The sequence below is a fragment of the Heteronotia binoei genome, chromosome 3 (genome assembly GCF_032191835.1).
Source record: "Heteronotia binoei isolate CCM8104 ecotype False Entrance Well chromosome 3, APGP_CSIRO_Hbin_v1, whole genome shotgun sequence".
Classification (NCBI taxonomy): domain Eukaryota; kingdom Metazoa; phylum Chordata; class Lepidosauria; order Squamata; family Gekkonidae; genus Heteronotia; species Heteronotia binoei.
In genome coordinates, this window is record NC_083225.1 from 53,108,758 (window position 1) to 53,132,705 (window position 23,948).

The window sequence follows — 23,948 nt, forward strand, 5'->3', positions numbered from 1 at the left end:
ATTTAATATTTCATCAGTTTTCATGGACTACAGACCTTAGGCAAATGCATGAAGTGCTCACCTATGGGTTGACTGAGATAGCATAAGTAGACAAAAGGAAGGAAGTAGCTGGTTGAATGTGGTAGTTTGTTTGTTTTTTTACAGAGTGAGAACAAATGGTCTGACAATGCAATGTATTTGGAGCATCACTTTATTGTGTGGCATTTATATGTCTGTTTTGCTGCAACAGACTAAAATAGCTTTTCCTCAAAAACTATTAACAGTATTTATACCATTGTTCATAACAGGGGTCCCCAACCCCCAGGCCATGGACCGCTACTGGGCCGCAACCTGTCCAAAACCAGGCTGCAAAGCCTGGCAGCACCCCCCCCCCCACCGCCACGATGGAGTTTAGCTCCGTCGCCCCCCTGCCGCTGCCAAATTTGTTGCCCCCACCCTGCTGGCCTTGGGGCCACGATGGGCGGTTTGGCCCTGGTGCCAGTCCCCGGTACCAAGAAGTTTGGGGACTACTGGTTTATAACATTCAGGGAGTTTTACGTGCAGTGTATTATGATCCTTACAACTAGCTGGCAGGGATGAAATTGGCATTCCCTGGAGGCAGATGGGACAGCAGAGGCTAAGATTGGCTTGCCTGAGCAGGCCTAGTGTATTCATGGCTGACTGATCCAGTGACTTCCTGATCCAAGCTCTGTCTATCAGTGACCACACTAGACCAACATCCACAACTGCCCATACTACTGGATACACTAGAGAGAAGAACATGCAGTAATCTGAATAAGAAAGAGGCATTCAGTCAAAAATCCTTGGTATGAAAAATAAGTAAGCATACAAGATTTTAACTATTTTCATTTGTGAAATAGTACACTATATGTGAACTAAAATTCAGATTACATGAGTAAAGATTGGTGGTTTATGAGGAACAATGATCCCATTCTCACAACCTGAGTTCCTTCTTTGCAGCACCCTTCCAGCCTTCTGACAGAGATATAAAGACTCAGGAATCTCCATTCTTACTTGGATTTGACAAACAGACCTTTGACTTTCAAAAGCTCATACCCTCATAATCTTGTTAGTGTCTAAGGTGCTACTGGACTCACTCTCACAGGGCTTCATCCTCAGTATTAGAGCTGGAATGCCGGTGCAAGGCTGGTGCCCCAGGCAAGAAGCCACCCCCACCCAGCCGCCCGCAGCTTTCCTCCCCAGCAACATAGCATGGTTCTGGAACCTCAGAGTGTGCCCGCCATCACTCTGCCTCCTGGCTTCTGTAAGCTTCCGGAAGCTTCCAGAAGCCAGTAGACAGGGCAGTGGTGGCCTAATGGCAGTGAGCTCTGAAGTGCAGAAGACATGACATGCCGCCGAGCTCTCCTACTTCCCTCATCACAGAGGTAAGGGGGAGGGCCCAACTCAGCACACCCCTCTCTGGGCCATGCCCCGGGCAGCCACCTAAAGCTGCCTAATGGATGCGCTGGCCCTGTTCATCCTTAATACAGTTAATTCACTTACAGTGTAATCCTAAACAGAATCACATCCTTTTAATTCCAATGAAGTAAACAACCATGGAAAAGTAAAGCTCTGTTTATAACTGCACTGTTAATGCGTTGGACTGAAAGTCTCTCCCTTCAAGAAGGACCACTGAAATAAAGTAACTACCAAAAAACCCAAAGATTAATTTAAAGATGAACAGTGCCAGACACTGTTCATCTTAAAGGTCATAATCCACCTGTGCTATTCTTAGCATAATATAGTTTAATGTATACTTACGCCATAATGCCTGAGAGATGAAACATTTCAGCTGTTACATATGACAGGTAGCTATATAAGAAGACAAACAGTGGCTCAATCACCCGGACTTTATAGGTGTAGCGAGTAGTAAAAGCTGCTACGAATCCCAGAACAATTCCAATCAAAACTCCACCAATCCCAACTACAAAGAAATTAGCAATTCCTGCAAATACATCAATGGGCTTGATTGTATGCATCTGGCAGAAAGACTTGAACAAGTTGTACAAGACCTAAGAAGGAAAAAAGTTAACATTTTAGAAACCTTGTCAACACATCTCTCTGTTATCTTAGTTGAAAAATATAGAATAATTATATTAGAGCACTTCATATAATAAAAGGGTTAGAAACAATACTACAATACTTTTTAAAAGATGGGAAAGACATGAAGCATATATTTTAATTCCAATTGATTTATGTTAAGTATACACTTTTTTGCTGCAATGGGATTTAATACTGCTTAACTTTGAATGACCTCAGTAAAGGAAAACATTACATTTTGGTAGAATAATGAAAATAGTCTGATCTGTCTTTCTCTCTCTCTTGCTCAGCAAAAAGATACTTTTAAAAAAGATTCTTCCAGATATAATATCCACATATTACATGTGTCATGTTTCTTTTTGTGTAACATTTATATTCTTTCCTTGATGTTTAAGCATCTGGGTATGAAGCCAGACATAGTAATTTTTTTAAAAAAAAATTGTTGTACATATATTGTCTGCTATTTTCTCTTTACATCTACAGTGTTCATTGAGGAAATTACAGTTTGCCCTTTGAAATAGGTTTTTGCTGCTGAATAATGAATTTAAACATATCACAACAAGCTGTTCATGATGCCTGAATTCCCACGGTTTGCATTGGTTAAAGAGCTTTTTTGGTAGGAAAAGCCTAGCAGGGACTAATTTGCATATTAGATCACACCCCCTGATGTTGCCATTGTTTCACACAGGAACTTATTTGTATATTAGGCCACATCCCCTGACACCAAGCCAGCCGGAACTGCATTCCTGTCCATTCCTGCTCAAAAAAGGACCTGGGTAAAAGATATCCTAAATATTCATTATTTTATTTAAAACCATCAAAATGGATGTCACTTTTTTTCTCATCCCAGAAGTTATACCCTGTTCACATAACCTACAATGCAACCCTAAAGATTTACACCCTTCTAAACCCATTGACTTCATCTGTCAAGTCACAGCTGATTTATGGTGACCATGTAGGGTTTTCAAGACAAGATATGTTCAGAGGTGGTTTGCCATTGCCTACCTCCACATCATGATCTTGGCATTCCTTGGTGGTCTCCCTTAAATACTGGCCAGGGCTGATTCTGCTTAGCTTCCAAGATCTGATGAGATTGGGCTAGCCTGGGCTATTCAGGTCAAGGCTCAATGGACCTAGAAGTGTGTGATTCTGTTTTTTCCTTTATCATCTAAAACATATTTTTGCCTCTCTCTCCATCCATGAACAAATGGAGCTTTCCCATACGAAGTAAGAGCATTGGTCTATTAAGGTCAATATTGCCTACTACAGAACTGTCTACCCTGACTGCTAGCGGCTCTCTGGGCTTCAGGCAGAAGTCTTTCACATCATCTTCAATGTGATCTTTTTACATGGAGATATAGGGGATTGAACCCAGGGCCTCCTAAATGCAAAGCAATGCTCTGCCACAGCCTTGTTGTGCTTAACATCTATCCTGATACAAAGTTCTAGAGAACTCAAAAACTGGAACACTATTGTGTGATATGGATATTTTGGTTGGTCCAGGCAGAAGGTATCTTTTGGATTATATTTTGGATCACTGTGGCCATCTGCAATTGCAACCGATCATCCCTTAAACAATATCAGCTTTTTTGTATGAGAACATATCTTTTCTTTTGCTCTCGCAAATACCAACTTTTCTATTAAAATAAAGATGCATTCAGACATTATCACAAGCTGCTATTGAATTCCAGTTGTGTACAAACACAGTTTTTTGCTGCCCTCCTGTTTGCCACTTGCTACTTCAGTTTCCCTTTTAAGTTCAGAGCTTGATGCAAAACTTCCCAGTTTCACCAGGCTCCAATACATCATGATATCCACATTTTAATCCTCCATGTCATGTGAAATAAACTAGCTTCAATTCACCAAGGACTGCATTCAGGCAAACTGTGCTTGGCCATGAGCAGAGTTTAATTGCAGCTTGCTGTGATGTCTGAATACAACATGTTCCTTAGACATTTCCACCACAGTGACTTGTAATATTGCACAGCGGCTAAGAGTTGGAAGTCCTGAATTCAGATTCTTTGAATCTGCCATGGAGAGTCACTAGACAACTTAAATAAGCCACTTTCTTTCCGTGTCGGCCCATCAATTCCAATATGTTAACAATATGACTGACCTACAAGATTTCTGTAAGGATTGCAATGCAAGAACATATCTGAAACACTCTGAGCACACTCAGTCACTATATAAACACCAAAGAATAAATCAAGTCAAGTCAAGGATTGTAATAATGGAATATCTATATACAATACTTTTGGAAATGGGGGGGGGGGTTCAGATTTTCCCCCATGGTTTTAGCATTTCTGAAAATTTTACATCTGTAAGCACATCACAGACATATATAATATTTTCAAGGATATGTTTATTTTTTTACTGTGATTAATTTTGTACCTGAAATTAGTATGACATAGTGTGTTTTATGATAATACATGATTGAAGAATTCAACACAATATTAAAATATGTTAGTAGGCCAACTGCAACTGTATTAGACTGTTTCAGATAATACAATTTCTTTTCTGCTTTCAGTTTTTCTCCCTACCTCTCAGATTACAGAAGCTAAAGTACAATGGTTTGCAGTTGTCTCTGTTTTTAGAAAATGAAAGCATTTATACTAACATGTCAAACAGTACAATTTAATGTGCTCAAAAAATTCTAAATGTTGTATTTCTTATTAAAAAAGCAATATAAGATTAGGTTTGATAAGAAAGCAAGTACTGTGTATATTGCTATTTTCCCCTAACATTTCTGTTTCAGCATGCAACAATTTCCATTTCTACACACCAGGAGAGAGAAAGAGACAAACTTATAAACCAATGGGAAAAATCAAACACACAGCCACACTGTTGTTTTTACAGGCAGCCAGCACAATGATGATCATACATTTGATCTAAATGATAGAACCAGACCCAGGGAAGGATGCAGTATTCGGTTACCTAAATACACTTAGTTGGGGATAACTATGCAAAATTGAAACTGAAGGCATTTATAAGTCCATGAAACACCTTCAGATGAGATTTAAATCAGAAGAAACCAAACTTGTAAACACTGCATTTCCACCTCACATTAAGCCAGCGTGCTGTCATTGTTTCCATTCCCCAGGCAATTCTTGTTCCTTTCACATTCTTGTTCCTTCAGTGCACCAAATTCAGGGTCTCTTAAACTGCACAGAAGGGAAGAAACCAACTATTCTCTAGACCAATGACTTCTGGGAAGTCCTACGTTCAAGGAACCCTTTCTAAATAAATGTCTCTGCCTTAGTTCTGAAGAATAGTTCCCTCAGGTAGCTAGGTCCCTTCTTCATCACGACAGGGGGATTTTGGGGGCATTCCAGGGGTGGGCAGGATGTCATACACAACGTCCCTGATGTGATGATGTCACCTGGAAGTGATGTCATTGTGTCAGCGCTGTCGGAGACAACACTCTGGTTTGGGGCAAAACTATGGTTTTTAGGGTTTCAAAACCATTCAGACCTGTTTTAGTATTCAACCGGCCTTCTTAGGCTGGGGGCCGTCCATTGCCTCCCCTGCTGGAGGACAGACAATGGTCTGTTCTGGACTGCTGGGGGCATGGGCAGCCTTATATAGGCTGGCCCAGCCCCTGTGGTGCAGTTTGCTATAAGAGTTTGTCGGGAAAAGCAGCACTGCTGGCGATCAGCTGTTTGGCTGGTGCGTCCAGCCGTGCTTGCTTGCTGAAGCGTCGGAGCGAGCGGCGAGGGACTTCCCAGGGCCGGAGGCGTCGGGGGCTTGCGTGGAGGAGCGGAACAAGCGGTTTGGCTTGGTGGCGGCTGCTCCGGACCGTTGCTCGTTCGGTCGGGGCAGCCGGTTTCCATCTGGCTCAGTCACGTTTCCACCACCCCCAGCCCTGTTGGTCTTAAAGCGTTGGGCTCTGGCGTTGCAGGGCCGGTGGCCTCTTCGTCGCTGGGTTTAGTTGCCAGTGGTGCCGTTGCCTGTTTGCCCCCCCCCATCTCCCAGACGGGCGTGGCTGCTGGTCTTTCGGCGGAACGCCCTCATTGTTGGCTGGAGGGCCACTGCAAGTTACAGGGAAGGCGTGCAAGTAGCTAGGAGGTGAAGAACCCCCCCCCTTCCTGTTTTTCCTGGCAAGTATATTAGCCCTGTAGCCCACGTTGAAGCATCGGGAGCACTTTTCTGGGCAGTGAGGACCAGGCCGGTTGGCTTTGGGAGAGCTAGGCTCGTCGGCCTTTGGGGGAGTGGTTGGTGCCCTTTGGAGGGTGGAGTCACAGTTTTCATTTGTTGTTATAGGAGGGGAGAAGCATTTCAATTGCTATGGGGCCTAAAAAAGGGCAAGGCAATTCAAGGGGAAAACAACCTGCAAAGAAGCCTGTGAAGAGGCCCACTCCCGCAGAGCCTCCAGCGGAGGATTGGGATGCTGCTGCTACGTGTCAGGCCATTTTTGACCGCTTAGCGGTTTTGGAGGGTGAAAAAGGGGTGGCTGGCCCTTCGCGGAGGCTCACAGGTCTTACGGGATCTGGCAGGGCCGTCACGATTGCTTTTCAGAAGGAGGTTCTTGCACGTCTTTCTGCCTTGCAGGGCAGATGCGGGGCCGGCAGAGGAGGAACACAGGGAGGAGCCGGAAGAGGTTGTCATAGTCCCGCAGGATTGTGATGGTAGGTTACCCAATCAGCAAAAGGGGAAGGTTTGGCCGCGGGGCCCTTGGGGCCCGATTGTTGGACCTGGCACGGGATCAACAGTGCCGCCCCATTTGATGGGTTCCCCTTACATAGGTGGAGGCCCGTCAACGAGCCAGCAGGCAATGGCAAGATGGCAATCCATTCCACCATCTATTACAGGGCAGAGCGGGGTTTGGTCACCTTGGTCTCCTTCCCCAACATTGGCAGGACAGTCAGGTAATGTAGCAGGGGTCGGGCATCCCATAGCTGGGGGGGTTCTCCCATGGGGTATGCAGCAACCTTTGTCGGTATCTTCACCCTGGTCTCCGCAGCAGTGGGGGTGTTGGGGGTTCCCCCCGCATCCCCCAGTTCCATATAGTTCAGTGGCTTTTCATGCCATCCTGTTTTGGGATCCAGCTATGCCACTGGGAGACCACCTCACTGCGGCAACCAGAGAGAAGATCTTGAAAGGTGAATACGTAGACGTATTCAGTTTGTTATATAGGGAGCTGGAAAAGAAACCCAAGAAAGAGATGGATGAAAAGGACAAGAAAAAACTGAAAAAACGAAGGTAGATAGGTCATGGTCGAACTGGTTGCTGGGATTTTTAATATATGCGGGAGTTATTGCTAAGGTGCAGCCTTGGCGGGCGGCCCCGCTCTTCCAGTATTGCGATATTATTTATTGCGCTTACAATGATTTTGTTGGTGGGCCGTGGCTTCAATACGATGAAGCGTTCCGGATGCGGGCAGCCGTTAACCCAGGGTTACCGCGGGACCAGATCAACCAGCAGCTTTGGCTGCAACTCATGGCTCCTGCAAAACCCAATTTGGGGGACAGATCGGACAGCGGTCATCTTGTTCAAAAAACGGCTCAATCTGCTGGTGCCCGCGTTACCGCGGGGCAGTCGGTTCAACCTCGGCTGCTTTGCTGGGAAAGCCTGCCGATATAAGCATGAATGTCCGCTATGCGGGGGCCCCCATGCCTTCACAGCATGCAATAGATCAAAACCAAAGGGAGGCTTCAAGCGGCCCAGGGGCTCTAATCAATAAGCTGGAAAAGGGCCCCATCCCCATCAAAATGACGGTTCTTAGAGATTTGTTATTGGATTATCCACGTCGTGAGGATAAGCGTTTTTTGTTAGAGGGGTTTGCCCTGGGTTTTAGGATCCCTTATCAGGGTCCGCGGGCCTCATTTTCATGTTCCAATTTAAGGTCGGTAAAACGTTTGGAGCATGTTGTGAGGGACAAAATAAGGAGGGAATGTGCATAAGGGCGAGTTTTGGGTCCCTTCGTGGCGCCTCCCATGCCTAATTTACGGGTCTCCCCTTTAGGGGTGGTGCCTAAAAAGGCGGCTGGTGACTTCCGGTTGATTCACCACCTATCATACCCGAGGTGCCAGTCTATTAACGACGCCATTCCTGTTGAGTTATGTTCGATTAAGTATACCTCTTTTGGTCGGGCAGTGCGAATTGTGCGTTGCTGCGGGGTGGGCGCGGAGCTCGCAAAGTGCGACATTAAGTCAGCCTTTCGCTTGCTTCCCGTGCCCCGGATGATTTTGAATTGTTGGGTTTTTGTTTTGAAGGGGGGTTTTATATGGACCGCGCTCTGCCCATGGGGTGTTCTGTGTCGTGAGCCGCTTTCGAGCGGTTTAGTACGTTCTTGGAATGGGCATTGCAGTTTAGGACGGGGGTGCGTGACACGGCGCATTACCTTGACGATTTTCTTTTTGTCTGCCCAGCGGGCTCTGGACAATGCGCCCATTTGCTCAGGTCTTTTGAGCGGTTGGCCGAGGAGCTGGGTTTACCTTTGGCTGGTGAAAAGACGGAAGGCCCTACGACAGTTTTGACGTTTTTGGGGATAGAGTTCAACACCATGCAGCAGTGTTCACGGCTGCCGCTCGACAAGTTAAGGACGCTGCATGAGAAGGTGGCGGCGGTTAAAGGAAAGCGAAAAGTCACGCTGCTGCAGCTTCAACAGTTGGTTGGCCACTTGAACTTTGCATGTAAGGTGGTGGCTCCGGGAAGAGCGTTTTTGCAGCAGTTTTGTGAAGGCATGACGTCTTTGCGTGTGCCCCATCATTTTACCCGGGTTACCAGCGGCATGCACAGCGACCTCAAGGTTTGGGAGACCTTTTTGACGGACTTCAACGGTACATCCTTTTGGCAGGGAGTAATGCAGCTGGAGGCTGAATTACAGATTGTTTCTGACGCAGCCGGTGCCACCGGCTTTGGGGTGTATTTCCGGGGGCAGTGGTGTGCTGAACCGTAGCCAGCGGAGTGGTTATCCTCCAATTTAATTCGTAATCTGACATTTCTGGAGTTTTTTCCTATTGTAGTTGCAGTTTTTATTTGGGGACATGGCCTTGTTAACCACACAGTGCACTTCTGGTGTGACAACATGGCGGTTGTTCATGTTGTCAACAATCTGACTTCCCGGTCTCCGCCGGTCATGCGGTTGGTCAGGGCATTCATGTTACGTTACCTTGAGTTGAATGTTTTGTTTTTAGCCCGGCACGTACCCGGCATCAGTAATGGCGTGGCGGACACTCTGTGTCGCCAACAGATGGTGAGTTTCCAGCAGCTAGCCCCAGAGACCGACCCTCTTCCAGTACGTTTACCGGCAGAGCTGTGGCGAATTGGAGGGACGAAGTTAGCCGGGCGATTCGACTCGCTACAGCACCTAGCACAAGAAAGTCGTATGACTGGGCAGCGAGTCGGTTTTCTGTTTTTTGTGGGGACCTTGGACTTACGGAGGTTTGGCTGGTTCCGGTCGAGCATCTGCTGCAGTTTTGCGTGTGGCAAAAGGAGAGAGGTCTCTCCGTCAAATCTATTAAGGTGCAGCTAGCTGGCTTGTCTTTTATTAGTAAGGCGCGAGGACACCCGGAATTGACAAGGGATTTTCGGATCTCAAAGATGTTGGAGGAGTGGTCTCGGGAGGCCGGGCGCCAGGTTGACAGTAGGCGCCCTATTTCTCCCTCAATACTCCGAGGGCTTCATGCCACTTGGGCATTAGTTTGCACAAGAGCAAGAGCTATTTCATGTAGCTGCATTGACAGCCTTTTTTGGGGCGTCAAGAGTGTCCGAGTTAGCGGCACTCTCTCGTAATGACGCCTCAGGTAGGGCCCTGCAGGTTGGGGACATTAAGTTTGAAAATGGGCAGGCGGTCATTCGTGTCCGTCGGTCCAAGACTGATCAGGGTTAGAAGTGTTGCACAATTATTTTGGGCCCTTGTTCTGACAAGGAGTTATGTCCGGTACGTGCTCTGGCGCAATATTTGGAAAGCGTGGGCCAGCGCCAGGCCTCCTGTTTTGTCACAAGGACTCATCCCCGTTGTCCAAATTTCAATTCTGGACTGTTACCAGTCGGGCCCTGGAAAAATTGGGTTTGGGGGGTGCAATGTTTGGCACTCATTCCTTTCGTATAGGCGCTGCATCTACGGCGGCAGCAATGGGCTATGAGGGTGAAGTTATTTGCCGGGTGGGCCGTTGGAGGTCCAGGGCTTTTCGGACTTATATACAGCCACTGCAGCCTTGTTAGGGGGCAGTGTTTTTGGTTCCTCCTAAGATGCTTTATTGTTCATTATGCAGTTGTGTTCTAATGGTTTTCTCTTTTGTAGGTGCTGTGGCTGGCCTGGAAAGGAGGAGGATCCTCATTTGCGGCCACAGTATTGTTTTCTGGGCGAAACATCAGGCCCGTCGGACGCCGGCTGGATTCCAGTTGGGCCTGAGTGAGCGGGCCGTAATTGAATGGCAAGGACGATGGGGCATGAAGTGGGCGGGACTCCTTTCACTTTTGTTCAAGGAAAGGAGTGTCCTAGTGCCGCATATTTTGGTGATTCACCGGGGAGAATGATTTGGGCTTACTTAAGGGTAAGGCCCTATCACTTCAGGCCCGGGATGATATCACCTTGATTAGGAAGAGATGGCCGGTTATCCTTGTCCTGTGGTCGGCCATGTTGCCGCGCTGCAAGTGACAGGCGGCTTGGGACCCAGCAGGCTTAGAGCGGGCCAGGAGGAAGGCTAACAGAGCCTTATGTATTCCTATGGAATCGGGGCTGGGAATTTATGTACCCCACCTGTCCATCAGAGCCAGCTGTGCGGACTTGTACCGGCTTGACGGGGTGCATCTTTCAATAAAGGGCAATGAGGCCTTTTTGGCCGAGTTACGGCAGGGGCTTGAACGTGTTCTTGTTTAGGTGGGGACAGTGGCCTAAGCGGAGGCTTGGCTCTGTCTGTGGCAGTTTACTTTTGGGAACATGTTCTTTTGGGTTATTGGTGAGCTCCCATGGCAACACACCGTTGGGGTGTAGGGCATCCCCAGGGTGACCTAAGCTGTACGGCACAGGTTGGCTCCAGGGAGCCTCAGGATCCCATCACATCGAGTTGTCCACAACCCAGGCGGTATGGCTTGGGTGGGGGTGGAGCTTCGTGAATGGGATCTTGTGCCTGGCCGGCCGGGTTTGAGCCATTGAGTCGGCTCGCACCCGGGGCACGGGGGGCTCGACCAGTTTAAGGGTCAAGGAGGTGGTCGGGTTGACCCCTGGCTTGACCTGGCCCTATATGTTTTTCCCACTGCCATTAAGTTTAAATAAAGTGGCCCTTTATTCCACATTGTTGTCTGTCTCGTTATTCCGAATGGGGGGGGCAATTCGGCCCCACCCAGCCAGGAGGCCAACCGGCCTCCTTAGGCTGGGGGCCATCCATTGCTTCCCCTGGTGGAGGAGAGACAATGGTCTGTTCTGGACTGCTGGGGGCGTGGACAGCCTTATATAGGCTGGCCCAGCCCCTGTGGTGTAGTTCACTGTAGGAGTTTGTCAGCCCGCCCATCATTCAGTGCAGGCATAGGCTGGTCGCCTGATTATGGGGCCAGGTAGGAATTTTTCGCTTCCGAACATATTGGCCCAGTTCGGGAGTGTTTTCGCCTACCTTGCATTGTGGACGGTGCGTTGGCATTTGGCTGGGGCGGTGCTGTTAGTTGGCTGGTCACTGGCGGTTTACTTTCGGGAACATGTTCTTTTGGGGTATTGGTGAGCTCCCATGGCAACGCACCATTGGGGTGTAGGGCGTCCCTGGGGTGACCTAAGCTGTACGGCACAGGTTGGCTCCAGGGAGCCTCAGGATCCCGTCACTTCGAGTTGTCCACAACCCAGGCGGTATGGCTTGGGTGGGGGTGGAGCTTCGTGAACAGGATCTTGTGCTTGGCCGGCCGGGTTTGAGCCGTTGAGTCGGCTTGAACCTGGGGCATGGGGGCTTGCCCAGTTTAAGGGTCAAGGAGGTGGTCGGGTTGACCCCTGGCTTGACCTGGCTCCTATATGTTTTTCCCACTGCCGTTAAGTTTAAATAAAGTGGCCCTTTATTCCACATTGTTGTCTGTCTCGTTATTACGAATGGGGGGGGGGGGCAATGGATTTTATCTTTTCAAACAAAGCTGCTTGCATCCAGTTAACAAAGCATAGTTGAGCCCTTTTTGAGCAAAACTGCTTTCTTCCGTTTTACCTCTTCACTGGGCCTTTGAATTGCTGTCCATAGTGCTTCCTACAACTTTCCCCCACCACACCCTTTTTTGCGGTGTGATCTTCCACAAACTTTTTTTAGCATTCTAAGTTGAGCACTAAACCAGTATAGCACTTCAGTACTACTGAGGTGCCCTGGCACTACTGTATTGGCCTAGCACTCTATCGCTCAACTTAGAATGATTTAAAAACCTTCAAGGAAGACTGATCATGCAGCAAAAAAACCAGTGGGAAGTGGCACTGTTTGAAATAGTAAAATTGCTTCAGAGACAGCTCATTAATGAAATGGAATTTACTGTATGAAACCTCTGTCCCTGCATAATTTTACTCAGAACTGGGCCAACAACAGATAGCATGCAGTTTAAAAAGGTAATGTGAAAGGGGCCAGAGTCACCTCTCCACTGTAGTAACACACTGCAAAAAAAGACCAAGAATGGTGTGCAATAAATATTTCAGGAAGTGATGTCAGCCTCCAGATGGGACCTGGGAATCCCAGCTGATCTCCAGACTGCAGAGATCAGTTCCCCTGGAGAAAATGAATGCTTTGGAGGGTAGACCCTGTGGCATTGCATCCCACCAAGGTCTCTGTCCTCCCCAGGTTCTATCCCCAAATCTCCAGGAATTTCCCAATGTAGATAAGGAAACCTCAGGGCTTTTTTGGTAGAAAAAGCCTAGCAGGAACTCATTTGCATATTAGGCCACACCACTAACAGCAAGCCAGCCAGAACTGTATTCCTTTGTGTTCTTGCTCAAAAAAAGTCCTGGGTAACCCTATCCCACATTCCCTGCCGGTAGCCAGGGGGGATCTGGCAACCCTACTTTCAGCAACACGTCAGCCATTATGTATTGTCTCACTGACAAACGCCAGTTTGGTGTAGTGGTTAAGTGTGCGGACTCTTATCTGGGAGAACCGGGTTTGATTCCCCACTCCTCCACTTGCACCTGCTGGCATGGCCTTGGGTCAGCCATAGCTTTGACAGAGGTTGTCCTTGAAAGGGCAGCTGCTGTGAGAGCCCTCTCCAGCCCCACCCACCTCACAGGGTGTCTGTTGTGGGGGAGAAAGGTAAAGGAGATTGTGAGCCGCTCTGAGACTCTTCGGAGTGGAGGGCGGGATATAAATCCAATATCTTCTTCTTCTTCTTTTTCTTCTTCTTCTTCTTCTTAAACTGAAAGTAACCCCAAACAAAAATGCCATACTTATACCAAATGGAAAGGCTCAATTAACCAGCAAGGAGCCATTTCCTAAGTGGTATATGTGTAATATACTCTGAGTTAGGAATTATTTGGAGATTTGGAGCCTAAGGAGGGTGTGGTTTAAGAAGGGGAGGGATTTCACTGAGGTATAATTCCATAGAGTTCATCTCTGAAAGCAACTGTTTTATCCAGGTGAACTGAACTCTGACACTTGGAGTTCAATTGTAATCCCAAGAGATCTCTAGCTACCACCTAGAGGCTGGCAATACTATCTTCATGATCCATTGCCATTCCATATTAGCTAATTTGTCAACCACAGTTTGCAGTAATAGTGGCTATAGAGATTTCTGAATTTAAAAATCACAATTTGAGACACTATCTGTGCCTCTCAGTCACTTGGCCTCAACAATGCAAGTTCACGACAGATGAGAGCTCTGTTTTGAAGCCAAGAAGATCCAAGATACATACAGGGCGTTTTCGCACTGACCTTAATCGGCAGCGAAGCCCCTCTTCACCGCGCAGGATCTGCGCGGATTTCGCACTAATTGCCATGGAGCACCCGGAAGAGCCGGAAAGTCCCACGGCTTTTGCAGCACAAATGGAAACCGCCAAAAACCAGTTTCCATTTGCGCCGCAAAAGCCGTGGGACTTTCTGGCTCTTCTGGGTGCTCCGCGGCAATTAGTGCGAAATCCGCGCAGATCCTGCGCGGTGAAGAGGGGCGTCGCTGCCGATTAAGGTCAGTGCGAAAACGCCAACAGACTGTGATTGACACACAAACCAGTATTTGCTACCTATATCTGGTAGATTAACCAATGCTGCTGGCACCAATCACAGTTTAGTTTTTCATAGTATCTGAATGTAACCATTGTCTTGTTTGTTTTGGATCTCCCATTCTCTGAGACCAGCACACAGAAGTCTATGCAAATGTTAAAGTAACAGACACAATGGATGGAGAGATTCTTAGCTATACATATCATTCTATCAAGAGAAAGGTTGGCATTACAGTGTTCATAAAATGAGGGGGTTTTATAGTTACTGTAGAGGGAGATTAATGCATATGCAGGGATTTCAAAAGTAAACTTAGGCAAGAACAAAGTCTAATATTGTTCCATCCTGATGTGATGCTAGATTGATTTATACATGGAAAAATGGGTGTATAATGAGATCTACTGTGTTTTAAAACCAATCCAGTTAATGATTAAACATTGCTCCCATCTAAAGGCAATCAAAGGGTTGCATCAGTAATCAAATTGCAGGTACAAACAGATGTCGCCATAAAGGTAGCACTAACTGAAATTTCTGTTTGCAGTCTTCATTTGATATGAGAACTGCTTATGCTTCACCAGTTAGCTAGCTAGTGCTAGACACCCCTCCTTTGCCTTTCTGACATCCCAATACACTCCTATGTCCTATGACAAAGAACTGAACATTTTTTGAAATGTAAAACCTGCTAAAAGGATGTATTACATATGCATTACCAACAATTCCTGTCTAAAGAATTTTTCCCCATTCTGACTTTGAATCAACACTAAGGGTTCTATTGCTGAAACAGTGCCAAGAGGGCTTCACATGATAAAAAGAGATTTAAAAAACTTACCACTGTCACAGCATCATTCAACAAGGACTCGCCAAAAACAAGGATGTACAGCTGTTCGTTGACATGAATATTTTCAAAAACAGCCAGCACTGCCACAGGATCCACAGCTGAAATCAAGCTGCCAAAGAGGAGACACTGCAGCAGACTGATATCACTCAAACCAAAGGCGGCAACCTGGCAAATTGCAAAAAGGGAAATGCCAATGCCAAATGAATTCCAGAGAGTCCCTATGACTGCATACCAGAAAATTGTGCCAAAGTTCTCAAAGAAGAGGCGTGTTGGCATAAAATAACCAGCATCAAGGACAATTGGGGGAAGAAGGTACAAGAAAAAAACATCGCTCTTCATAACCGGTGGAGACTTTTCCTGTACTGCAAACATAATTCCACCCAGAAGTAATCCAACCAGAATGAGGAGGCAGCTCTCTGGCACTACATGGGGCAGCTTGTGATAGAGATGAAAACCTTCAGAAGAGCAGGAAAGGAAAAATATGATTAGCTTATGTTTCATAAACCAATGTCACATAATTCTTTGTGCGTCTGTGTTAAGTGCTGTCAAGTCACTTAAAACTTATGGTGACACTATGAATTAATGACCTCCAAAGCATCCTATCACTACATTTAAGGAATCCTAATTCATTAGTAACTTTGTTCTCAGAAATGACCACAGCATGATACAGGCTGCTACTGCTGTCTTTCTTCCCAAGGATATCTCAAGAGTAGAACATTTTTGAGTGCTTTGGGTTTTTTTCATAGAAATAATACCATTTCCAAAGACTCATTAAAATTAGTAACAATGAGCAGATGTCATTGATAATACAACATTGATAATATTTTCCCTGTCTCAGTTTATCCCAAGGTCAAAAATACAGCAGATGTCATTGATAATAGACAAGCTTTGAAAGTTTCATAGTTGCAATTAATTATCTCTCACCTTGTCTTGAATGGCCCACACTAGCCAAATCTTGTCAAATCTCAACAGCTAAGCAGGCTTGGCCCTGGTTAGTACTTAGTTGGGAGACCACCAAGAAAGTCCAGGGCTGGTATGCAGAGACAAGCAATGGCAAACCACCTCTATTCATCTCTTGCTTTGAAAACCCTACAGGACCACCTTATGTTGGCTGTGACGTGATGGCACTTTAGACAAAGGGATAAACTTACAAATACATATAATCAGGCATCAGATTCAGTGGGAGCTCACAGGAGCACAACTCCTGAACCTTTCTGAGAGTTCCACCTCCTCCTTCCCACCTTGTCCACTGAATAGTAGGTGCAGCTGCATAACAATCATGAATGAGCTCCACCATCTATTTTTCTACAAAACGACCTCTGCATATTATAATACAATTTTTTAAATCCAGTTTGGCTTGTGTAGAGCATATCAAAACCCCTAAGATTCTTATTTATATGTCTTCTCTCACATGGCAGAATCACCAATCTGATACTGAACTAATAAGTAATGCAAGTTATGAGGTATCCCAGGGGCTATCCAGATGAGCAGATAATCAAATCCACAGCATATTGAGCACAGTTCTTCCAGTGTGACATAATTTATATGGCAACAGTTTCTTGTACCTTTGCCCCCCCCCCTTTACATTTAAACAATGTAAAGAAGAACATGCTATACTGACTTTAAATCTTTACAGGTAATAATACTAATAATAATAATAATAATTTCTACATAAAGGTTTTGAATGTCCGGGAATAACATTCAAACCACACTTGATTTCAAAGATTTCAGGTTTTCACGGCTGGTAACATCATTAGGGTTTGTAGAATCTTTCGGGCTCAAGTGCCGTGTTCTACTGGAGAAAGTTTTCCTTCCAGACGTTTCGTTCTCAGCTGCGGAGAACATCCTCAGTGGCGTTGCAGCCGGAGCAGGCGCTCTGACCTTCTTGGCTGCTGTGCGTTGAGTGGGGTCAATCACACTTGATTTCTTTTATCCAAATCAAAAATTTCAGTTCAAAAATTGTTGCTTTGGGGAGATAAAATTTAAATGGAATACTTTTTAAATTTTGTGTACTATATAAAAATCTATATAAACATGTTAAATCGGATTGTGCTCTGTTCAGTGCATTGGAATCTTTTCCTGAAAAATTTCGAATTCATTTCTCCCCTTCCCAGAAAACTCACATCAGTGCTAAAGGGCATAATATTTTCCCTGTCTCAGCTTATCCCAAGGTCAGAAAGCTCTGTCAAAGTTTAGTCATCTCTTTTCGAGAATGGTATCACTTTCTAATAGTACCAACATTCCAAGAGGAACACACAAAAACATTTGTAAAGATAAGAAACCATGCCTTATGAGGGAAAGCTGGAAGCAGAGCATGCCTTGGTCAAGATGGGAAAAGTCAAGTATCATAAAGAAGAAAGAGAATTACAGGTTACCATCACTACTACCATCTCTAGAAAGAAAGAAAAAGATGGGAAATATTGCAGCAAAGGCAAATTATCTTGTCTTACTGGATAATCAGATAATAGTACATGTGGCCCGGTAAACCCTATAATATCTTTTTCAAGAGGTTATCTTAACAATAATGTTCATATCTGGTTTTAGACTCACACTCACAGTCATGCAGAGACAGTGGTAGTGAAACACATCAGGAAGGAAGAACGTGATTTCAGCTCATCAGATACAGGTCTAGCAAGAGATCAAACACATGCACAGACACACACACATTTTAAAACCTGGCAATCTCAAATGCAGCTGAAATGTCAGCCAATACTGAATCACTATATTCTTCCTGTAAGCCACAATGGAAAGGACATAGCCCCAATAATAAACTTAAAATTATGTCCATAAGTGTAGGTATAAGGAACCAGTGGGAGAGACCAATAGTGAGACAAAGATTCTGAACTGGTTAATCATAACACACTATTATACGGGGCCCAGACCTGGATAGCCCAGGGTAGCTGAATCTTATCAGATTTTGAAAGCGCAGTTGAGTTGGCCTTGTTCAGTATCTGGATGGGAGACCACCAAGGAATACCAGGGCCATTGTGCAGAGGCAGGCAATGGCAAACTACCTCTGAATGTCTGTTGCCTTGAAAACCCTACAGGGTCGCCATAATTCAACTGCAACTTGATGGGGAAAAATTATGGAGTTCGTGTGTCCCAGGACTAAGTCATGACATTGAAGATAAATTTAATACTAAACTCTGTTGAAACTTAATACAATGGTTCTTTTTAAGGTGTATACTGGCTGAATTCCTGGCTGGCAGAGTATCATCAACCAATGCATGCACATCAGTTTGAGACAGCCCTATCCTTTGGATCGCTAGGACAGGCATTAGCTGGTATCGAGTCACACAATTAAACCTGTCTAACAATATTTTTATTTGTGAAACGGGGTGGTGACACCCACCTGTTTCCCGCTCTGCCTTGCATGCTGCTCCTGAGGATCTGCTGACCTCCAAGGCACAACATCTCAGGGAACCGCAGCAGAAAGGGGGAGTGAAAAAGTCTCACTCTGTGAAGTTTGCGGCTGCTTAGATACACACAACCGTTTGGATTTTCCATTTCAGATTTTGTTAAAAAAATTAATAAAGCTGGACTGAGAACAAGTTCCATTTCAAATCCATAGATAGTACTTAACTGTCATACGAGTCTTAGGAAGTCAGAAATCAGAAGGCTACTTGTACCCTTTTTATCTTTACCAAGAAGAAAGAAAAGAGCCTAAAGAAGAGACATTCATGGTTCTGTCAGAATCCTCTGCTCAGGGTACAGAATCCAGGGGTTCACCTTCCAGAAACTTTTCCAGTGCTCCTGTGAGCAATGCCTCAACAATGGATAGGAGGGAGAGTCCCTTGCCCTGATTCCCTCTTCCCAGCTTCTGCCTGTCCACTGGCTTTCAGGACAAGACCAAGCCTCCTTCCTGCTCAACTGTCACCAGGCAGGCCTTTATAAAGGAGTACCTGGGGTGGAACTTCCCTGGGTTCCCACCAATAAGGCCCAAACCCTTTCACTGACTGGCCTCCAAGCCAATGGGCTGTTATCCCTCTGCCTTCTCCAACCTGCCATTTCTCCTCCAAGACTTTAAAAGTCTCTGCTACCCCACCTTTCCAGGGCTATCAAGAGCCAGTTGGGTGTAGTGTTAAGAGCGGTGGACTCTTCTCTGGGAGAACTGAGTTTGATTCTTCACTCCTCCACATGAAGTCAGCTGGGTGACCTTGAATCAGTCATAGTTCTCTCAAAGCTGCTCCCTCAAGAGCAGTTCTCTCAGAGCTCTCTCAGCCCCACCCTACCTCACAAGGTGTCTATTATGGAAGGGAAGGAGACTGTCAAACTGCTCTGAGACTCTGAGTGAAAGGCAGAGTAAAATACAACAACCTGGCCCATTCCATATTTAGGGTTGCCAGGTCCAATTTAAGAAATATCTGGGGTGGAGCCAGGAGCAAGGTTGTGACAAGCATGACTGAACTTCAAAGGAAGTTCTGGCCATCACATTTAAAGGGACTGCACACCTTTTAAATGTCGTCCCTCCACTGGAAACAATAAAGGATAGAGGCACCTTCTTTGAAGACTCATAGAATTGGACCCCCTGGTCCAATCTTTTTTGAAACTTGGAAGGTGTTTTGAGGAGACACACCAGATGCTATGCTGAAAATTTAGTACCTCTACCTAAAAGAAACACACACACACAGAGCATCAGATACCTGTGGATCAGTTCTGCATTATACGCTATGGGAATTGGTCTCCATAGAGACTAATGGAGCACCCAGCAGATTTTTTCCTCCCCCACCCCACTTTCTGATGACCCTGAAGCAGGAGGAGGGCTTCCAAACCAGGGGGACCCCTGCCCCCCACCTGGGAATTGGCAACCCTATCCAAATTTCCCAGGGTTGTTTTTGGTCTGCTGGGCCCCCTGACTGCTGGCAGCACCCTGCCTTCCCTCCCCTACTCGGCTGATGGCTATCAGGGATGGTCACTCAAAGTCCTTACCACTAGGGCAGGGCCAGGCCGCAGTGGAAGCTGCAGGAGACTGCCATGACCAGCTCATTGAGCTTCTCAGAAGGAGGTAATTGCAGGAGACCTCTATCCCCAGTCAGGTTCATAAGATTGTTCATAGAATCATAGAGTTGGAAGGGACCTCTAGGGTCATCTAGTCCAACCACCTGCACAATGCAGGAAACTCACAAACACCTCCCCCTAAATTCTCAGGATCTTCATTGCTGTCAGATGGCCATCTAGCCTCTGTTTAAAAACCTCCAAGGAAGGAGAGCCCACCACTTCCCAAGAAAGCCTGTTCCACTGAGGAATCGCTCTAACGGTCAGGAAGTTCTTCCTAATATTGAGCCGGAAACTCTTTTGATTTAATTGCAACCCATTGGTTCTGGTCCTACCTTCTGGAGCCACAGAAAACAATTCCACACCATCCTCTATATGACAGCCCTTCAAGTACTTGAAGACGGTAATCATATCACCTCTCAGCTGCCTCCTCTCCAGGCTAAACAGCCCCAGCTCCTTCAACCTTTCCTCATAGGACTTGGTCTCCAGACCCCTCACCATCTTCGTCGCCCTCCTCTGGACCCATTCCAGCTTGTCTATATCCTTCTTAAAATGTGGTGCCCAAAACTGAACACAATACTCCAGATGAGGTCTTACCAAAGCAGAGTAAAGCAATACCATCACATCACATGATCTGGACACTATACTTCTGTTGATACAGCCCAAAATTGCATTTGCCTTTTTAGCCACCGCATTACACTGTTGACTCGTGTTCAGCGTATGATCCACTAAGACCCCTAGATCCTTTTCGCACATACTACTGATAAGACAAGTCTCCCCCATCCTATAACCATGCATTGGATTTTTCCTACCTAAATGCAGAACTTTACATTTATCCCTGTTAAAATTCATTTTATTGCATTTAGCCCAGTTTTCCAGCCTGTCAAGGTCATCCTGTATCCTGTTTCTATCTTCTTCTGTGTTTGCAACCCCTTCCAATTTCGTATCATCTACAAATTTAATAAGCATTCCCTCTATTCCTTCATCCAAATCATTGATAAAGATGTTGAACAAAACAGGCCCCAGGACAGATCCCTGAGGCACTCCACTTGTCACTCCTCTCCATGAGGATGAGGAACCATTCACAAGCACTCTTTGGGTGCGATCTGTCAACGTGTTACAGATCCACCTAATGGTAACAGGATCCAAACCACATTTTGCCAACTTGTCAACAAGGATAGTATGTGGAACTTTATGAAAAGCCTTACTGAAATCAAGATAAACAATGACTACAGCATTCCTCCTATCCGGCAAGGTAGTCACTTTCTCAAAAAAAGAGCTCAAGTTAGTCTGACATTACTTGTTCTTGAGAAAACCATGCTGGCTCTTAGTAATCACATCCATTCTTTCTAAATGTTCAAGGACCGACTGTTTGATGATTTGTTCTAAAACTTTTCTAGGTATAGACGTCAAGCTGACAGGTCGGTAGTTACCCGGATCCTCTTTTTTCCCCTTCTTGAAGATGGGGACAACATTCGCCTGCCTCCAATCTTCTGGCACCTCTCCTGTTCGCCAAGAATTTTCAAAAATAATAGCCAGAGGCTCAGAAATTACATCCGCAAGCTCTTTTAAAACCCTTGGATGCAATTCATCTGGCCCTGAGGACTTAGTTTCATTTAAAGAAACTAGGTGTTTATGTACTTCCCGTACACGGATCCTAGGTTGGAACTTCATACCCTCCTTATATGTTGTGTTTTTGCCATGTGTGAGCACCGTTTCCCTCAGAAGAGAAGACTGAGGAAAAGTAGGAATTGAGCCGTTCCACCCTCTCTTCATTACCTGTTACAATTTCACTTTCTTGCCCTCGCAATGGGCCTACCATGTCCTTGCTCTTTTTCTTACTCTGAACATAAGAAAAGAACCCTTTTTTGTTGTTTTTAGCATCTTTGGCCAGCCTAAGCTCATACTGAGCTTTAGTTTTCCTAACTTTTTCTCTACAAGCACTGGTGATTTGTTTATTTATATCCTTGGTTATAAGGCCCTCCTTACAATTTTAAAGGAGTCTTTTTTATTTCCCAAGTCTTAAGAGTGCTGTTTATGGAGCCACTTCGGCTTCTTTAGGCTTTTTCAATTTTTTCTTCTCATAGGAATCGTCTGTGATTGAGCTTTCAGTATTTCGCTTTTAAGAAACTCCCACCCCCTCCTGAACCCCCTTCCTCTGACCATGGGATTTTACCCAGCATAGTTCTAAGTTTATCGAAGTTTGCCTTTCTGAAGTCCAACTACGTATAGCTTTTCCCTTCCCTAAGACTGTAAATTCCAAAATCACATGGTCACTACTGTCCAGGGTGCCCACTATTTCCACTTCTTCAATCAATTCTTTCTTGTTGGTGAGAATCAAATCCAAGATAGCAGATTCCCTTGTTTCTTTCTTCACTTTCTGGAAAAGGAAGTTGTCAGTAAAACAAGTCAGGACTCTATTTGACTTTTCATTTTTAGCAGAGTTGGACTTCCAACAGATGTCCGGGTAATTGAAATCTCCCATGATCACTGTATCCCTTCTCTTGGAGAACTTTGCAATCTGCTGTAGAAGTATCTCATCCAAGTCCTCTGCCAGACTTGTTGGTCTATAGCAGACCCCCACAGTAATATCACTGTTGTTTCTTACTCCTTTTATTTTTACCCAGAGACTCTCAACTGAGCTGCCATGCTCCGATTCACATATTTCCTCACAAGTATATACCTCCTTCACATATACTGCTACGCTTCCGTCCTTTCTCATTTGCCTGTCCCTTTTAAATAAGTTGTACCCCTGAATCCTAATATTCCAGTTGTGAGAGTCATCCCACCATATTTCAGTAAGACCTATTATGTCATAATCTCCTTCCTTTATTAGGACTTCCAGTTCCTCCTGTTTGTTTCCCATACTCTGTGCATTAGTGTAGAGACATCGGAATCCACGTTTTATGCATCCCGAGGGTTTGATTTCCATACAAGCCTGCAAGTTAACATTACCTAGCGTATGTGCCACTCTCTGAAAATCTTTAATGTTCTTATCCCCAGTTTCTGGCACCATACAAGGCTTTGAATTATTGTCTCGCTCCCCCATACAATTTAGTTTAAAGCCCTCCTTATTAGGTTAGCAAGGCTGTTACCAAACACCCTTTTCCCTACCGCCGTAAGGTGCAAACCATCTCCCGATAGAAGACCACCATCTCGAAAGCGTAAGCCATGGTCCAGAAATCCGAATCTTTCCTGATGACACCATCGACATAGTGAGTCATTTATTTGAAGTATTCTTCTTTCTCATCCTAAGCCACGGCCTTCAACAGGAAGCACTGATGAGAACACAACCTGTACACCCAGCTCCTTCACCTTCTGACCCAGAGCCACATAGTCTTTTCTAATACATTCAGGGCTATGATGGGCAGTATCATTCGTACCCACGTGGATCAGCAAGAAAGGATAGTAATCCGTGGGCTTGATAAGTCTTCCAATCCTTTCTGTCACATGCTGGATGCGTGCTCCAGGCAGAGAGCAGACCTCTTGGGATGACAAGTCCGGTCGGCACACTTTGGGCTCCACCCCTCTGAGCATGAAGTCTCCAATCACCACCACCTTCCTCTTCCTATATTGGGAAGCAGAAGCTCCAGGCTTCTGATCCACAGGATCCTGAGAAACTTTGTTCAAGCTTCGTGGAGGCTGGGGAAGTAGGCCTTGTTTCAATGGTTCAAAATCAGTTACTGTGGGGAGATCCTGGAACCTATTGCTGAGCAGCACCTCTATATTGTTAAGACCTATACACTGTCCAAAAATGAGTAATTATTAGGCTGAGAGGGCATGACTGGCCCCAAGGTCATCCAGCAAGCTTCTATAGCATGAGTGGGGATTTGAACTTGGGTCTCCTAGATACTAACCTAAACCTCTTAACCACTACATCATATTGGCTCCCATTCTAGTACCTGTAGCCTGGCAGACCCAAGAAGTTTAACTCACAGCCATCTGTAACTCATGCTGCAGAAAGATTCTTA

General features: G+C 45.6%; 1 protein-coding gene across 1 annotated transcript in view; it reads right to left on the reverse strand.

Annotated features, from left to right (window-relative positions):
- Nucleotides 1–23,948, reverse strand: part of SLC9A2 (solute carrier family 9 member A2) — a 57,799-nt gene that overhangs the window by 30,827 nt on the left and 3,024 nt on the right. Inside the window, exons 2-3 of the mRNA XM_060233797.1 lie at nt 14,974–15,437; nt 1,762–2,012 (exon numbers count right to left, since the gene is read on the reverse strand). Coding sequence (XP_060089780.1) covers nt 1,762–2,012; nt 14,974–15,437 — 715 coding nt within the window. The remainder of the gene's footprint in view (nt 1–1,761; nt 2,013–14,973; nt 15,438–23,948) is intronic.